At 42.4% G+C, this 4,039-nt stretch overlaps 1 protein-coding gene across 1 annotated transcript; it reads right to left on the bottom strand.

The window, feature by feature from the left end:
- Positions 1-425: 425 nt before the first annotated feature.
- Positions 426-3,684, bottom strand: LRRTM4 (leucine rich repeat transmembrane neuronal 4). The gene is made up of 2 exons (XM_010290426.1): positions 3,630-3,684; positions 426-1,978 (listed from the first exon to the last, which is right to left on the bottom strand). The coding sequence occupies exons 1-2, from the start codon at positions 3,682-3,684 to the stop codon at positions 426-428; spliced, it is 1,608 nt and encodes a 535-aa protein (XP_010288728.1).
- Between the last annotated feature and the right edge of the window lie 355 nt (positions 3,685-4,039).

The following is a 4,039-nucleotide window of genomic DNA, read 5'->3' as shown; positions in this document are numbered from 1 at the left end:
TTTGGCATTATCTTTAAATAGGCCATAAACCCCTCCAGATTTGATGTGGGGTCTGGAGTAAAGAGGTTTCCACGTTTATTTTCAAAACAGAAAAGGTTCTTCAACTCCCCTGTTTCTACCAATACATTAAAAATGGGACTCTCTTGCAGCCACTGCTAATAAAACAGAGTAGAATAACGTTCCAGATGCCTTTATCGTAGTTGTTTACTTCAACTTAATTGTATGTTTTTTACAACTCTGAACTATTCAAAATTATCACCATCCCTTCCCTGGTTGTTGTTATTTAATGAGACAACCTTTCATACTGAGCAAACCCAAAAGCAAAAAAATCTCATGAATCTTTCTAGCGTTTAGAGACCCCTCAAGAGCTTCAAACATTTACCTCTCCTTCCCAGCAGCTGAAATGGTTTTAGGAGGATCATGGTTCATACCTCACATTCCCTGGAGCCAGAGATGGTATACGTGCAGGGCCCAGATCCATTAACCGATACATCCATGGTCTCAGAGTTTGTTGGCTTGTAGTCCACGTAATACTCCTGTAAAGGGGAGTTCATTTGCCTTTCTGACTCTCGGGCCTTTTTCCTGCGCCTCTTCATGAGCGAGTGCTGCTGGAGCTGTTTCATGCTGGCTGGATAGCGCTTCCACGACACGTAGATAACCAACAAAATCATGGCCACGGAAAGAAAGAGGGCCACGCTCCCAGCGATTATTTTGTGAAAGGAAACGTGCTCATACTCTGGTTCCACTCCAGGTGTTGGGAGGTCTGCAGAAGGGCTTGGCATAACAGATGTTGGCTGATTGCTTTCGAGTTTGGAAATGGTAGGTTTAGGAATGAAGACAGGTCTCTGGGGTGTTTTGGGTGCCTGGTACGATCTTTCAGTAACCACCACCTGGATTTCAGCACAGATATTATATGTTTCCACAGCATCGCTCACTTTTTCACCCTGGATATGTTTAGGGCCGGCACATATCATAGTGCTTTCTTTATTTCCCTTGAAATTCTTAAGCCACATAAACAGAGGGCAAATGCTTCGAGTACATTCCCACATATTTCCAGACAGAGTGATGGAGATGAGCGAGATCCACGTATTGATGGTCTCCTGAGAGATATTGGTGAGTTTGTTGGAATCCAGGTTCAGCTTTTGCAGGTTGGGGAGGCACTGGAAGGTCCCAGGCTCTATCCCTGCAATGTCATTTCCTGATAAATCCAAGTTGTGCAAGGAACTCCAAGTCCACGTTAACCCTTGGCTAATAGACCGGATCCTATTCCACTGCAAATAAATCGAGCGGAGGTTGAAGAGGCGTGGAAAGTGGGCAAAATTGATCTTAGAAAACTGGTTGTGCTCCAAGTGTAGCTCAGTCAACTTCAACAGGCCAGCAAATGCATTACGGGATAAGCTCCGCAGGCGGTTGTAGCCCAAATCCAGAAAGTCAAGGTTTCGGCAGTCTTGGAAAACTCGGATCGGCACGGTTTTCAGCGAGTTAGACCGCAAATGCAAGATCAAGAGTTTACGAAGGCCCTTGAACTGCTCAGACTGCAACACCTGCAACTTGTTGTAAGAGAGGTCCAGATTGCGGAGGTTGGGGACTGGGTGAAACGTTTTGTTGTGCAGATGGGTAATTTTGTTGGAGCTTAGAATTAATTCCTTCAGCCTGCGGATCCCCTGAAATGCATCCTCATCCACGGAGCTGATGTAATTATGGTCAAGATAAAGCCATATGAGTTGATTCAGGCCCGCAAACTGATTTGATTTAAGCTTCTGAATGCTGTTGTACCGCAACGATAAGCCTTGAGACCCTCCAGAAATATTCTGAGGGATGTCTCTGAACGCATGAGATTCGCAGTACACAATCTTGCCATCGCATCTGCAGTTCTTGGGGCAAGCTCGCTGAGCCCCCGCAAGCATAACAAACAGCACCATGGGAAGCAGCACTAACACCACACTCATGCCTCTCAGCTGCTTAATTAAATGGAAACCTACAATATTAAAAGAAAAGAAATGTGCATTGTAAAGCTATTAAAATAAATCGCCAACAGATTACTGACGTCAATGGGGTTCCTAATAAAGCATTAGCAAAGCAGTGGATTCTGAAGACAACCTGTTTGCCTCCCGTCTTGCACTTTTTGTTGTGTAAATGCCTGTTCCTTTGAGTTTCTGGCTTGCCATCTCTCCTACCCGCACTGTCACCAGTACTGCTCTTGTTATTCAATTACTTTTGTGTGATTTATGATCCCTTAGAAGGACCAAGAGCCTGTTCTCTATTTGCTTTTCTCCTGTACATCATCTCTCAATGTAGCTGGTATATCCTTATCGCTAGATGCTGAGGTTTTAACAATAAACATATTTGTCAAGTCACTGTGCTGAATGCTCCATAGTGCTGGAAAGGAAATGAGCCAAAGCTTCTGGTATTTACGTGCTGCTAAACGTGTTCTTCAATAAAAGCAACTGCAAGTCCAGTTCCTCCAAAAATTACTGCAAAAAGTGAGAAATCTACTTATCGTAAAGTTTGATCTACCTTTAAAATGTGTATTTATTGTAAAATTAAACAGTAAGTAAAGGCTTTACTTTTTGCACCGAGTCATTTGTTTTCAAGAGTAGGTTTAACTCAGTATTTGTATATACCTAAAATATACAACGAGATGCACGGAAGCAAAGTACAACCATCTAGAGAAGTATACCACATCATGCTAGTATGGGACCTCAATACCAAGATAATGGTAGAAGACATATTTGTTTAAAATGAAACATAGTCTTAACTCACGTTAATTTAAAGTTATCCACATGTAGCTGTGAATACCTAAGCATTTATTATTTTGCATATACATTACATACCCTATTAAAATATCCACACAAATACTTACATATAAACACTGCCTTAGGAGCAGCAAAACACAGAAAGTTTAAAGGGGTATATTTGTATTTCAACTCCCCTCTCTCTTCCACAGCAATACTGATTTTAAGATTTTTGCATTTGAGATGTCAAATTTATCATACAGTAGCAATGCTGTTATGTGAAGACAGTCACATTTTCCACAGTCGTTCAGTAATTATGAAAGGGGCTGGAGGGGTTGTCAGAAAATCCAACATACATTCGCACGCTTTCCTTAGCCTGTAATAATTTTAGGACTGCTGCCTCTGTCCAGAGTTGCAATCTTGCTAAGAATTAAAATGCATTCTTCCAACACGGAATATTTTAAAGGTCAGTATCTCCTCAATAAATAATTACTTTATTATTTCTCACACACACAACCAATCCTGTGCTGCAGTTATTTAATCCAATTTTAAACCAAGGGGCAGTCTGCAAAATAATTCCTAATCTACAACGCCCCCGACTATGTATCTCTGCCTTTCACTTTAATAGTCAGATTTTTAATTTAAATCCTCATCTTTTGCTACTGCCTGTGTGCCAGCAGCAGCCAGCTAGAAATATGTTCTGGCTGGTACAGACTTGGGGACCGGGGGGGAGGAGGGAGGGAAATAAACCTGTCACACTTGAAAAAATAAGACTGGCAAATGACTGCTGGAAAGCCAGCAGCAGTATTAGGGGTATCTGTTCAAAGACCAAACAAGCCTTTTCAAAACCACCTATACCACAAAATCACCCCCTCCCCTTTGCTTCCCACATACCGCAAAGTGTTAACAGTCCTTTCCGACAGCCTGAATAATACCACGACAGGCTCATCGAATCGGAACGCACACCCAGAAGAAATTTTGTGTGAGCGTGCCTCATGCATACATGTACTTATCTATACGTGTGCAGGTGTGTGGGTGGGTTGTACAGGCAGCGAACGTACTCTCTACGGTCCTTAACTCGGCGCATGCATTTACAGATTAATTGCATATAAAACCACTGCAGGAGGAAAGGTGTGTATGTGCGGGGGGGAATGCACGATCTAAAAATACAATAGTAAGTACGGTGAGTCACCTGGCAAAGGAATGCACTGCTGCTGTTCAGACTGCTTCCCCCTCTTGAACAGCTAATAAAATAATCCCACTGAAAAATACACCATGCAGCTGCAGCTGTGCTAACAAACAAA

Source organism: Phaethon lepturus, unplaced genomic scaffold (genome assembly GCF_000687285.1).
Source record: "Phaethon lepturus isolate BGI_N335 unplaced genomic scaffold, ASM68728v1 scaffold16717, whole genome shotgun sequence".
Lineage (NCBI taxonomy): Eukaryota > Metazoa > Chordata > Aves > Phaethontiformes > Phaethontidae > Phaethon > Phaethon lepturus.
The sequence above is the reverse complement of the archived record's forward strand: the minus strand, read 5'-3'. Positions and strand labels throughout refer to the sequence as shown.

Bases quoted from the DNA above. Each gene is read 5' to 3' on its own strand.
- LRRTM4 (XM_010290426.1), bottom strand. From the start codon at position 3,684: ATGAGCCTGTCGTGGTATTATTCAGGCTGTCGGAAAGGACTGTTAACA. The intron at 1,979-3,629 runs GTATGTGGGAAG...TTAATATTGTAG, and splicing joins AGGACTGTTAACACTTTGCG to GTTTCCATTTAATTAAGCAG.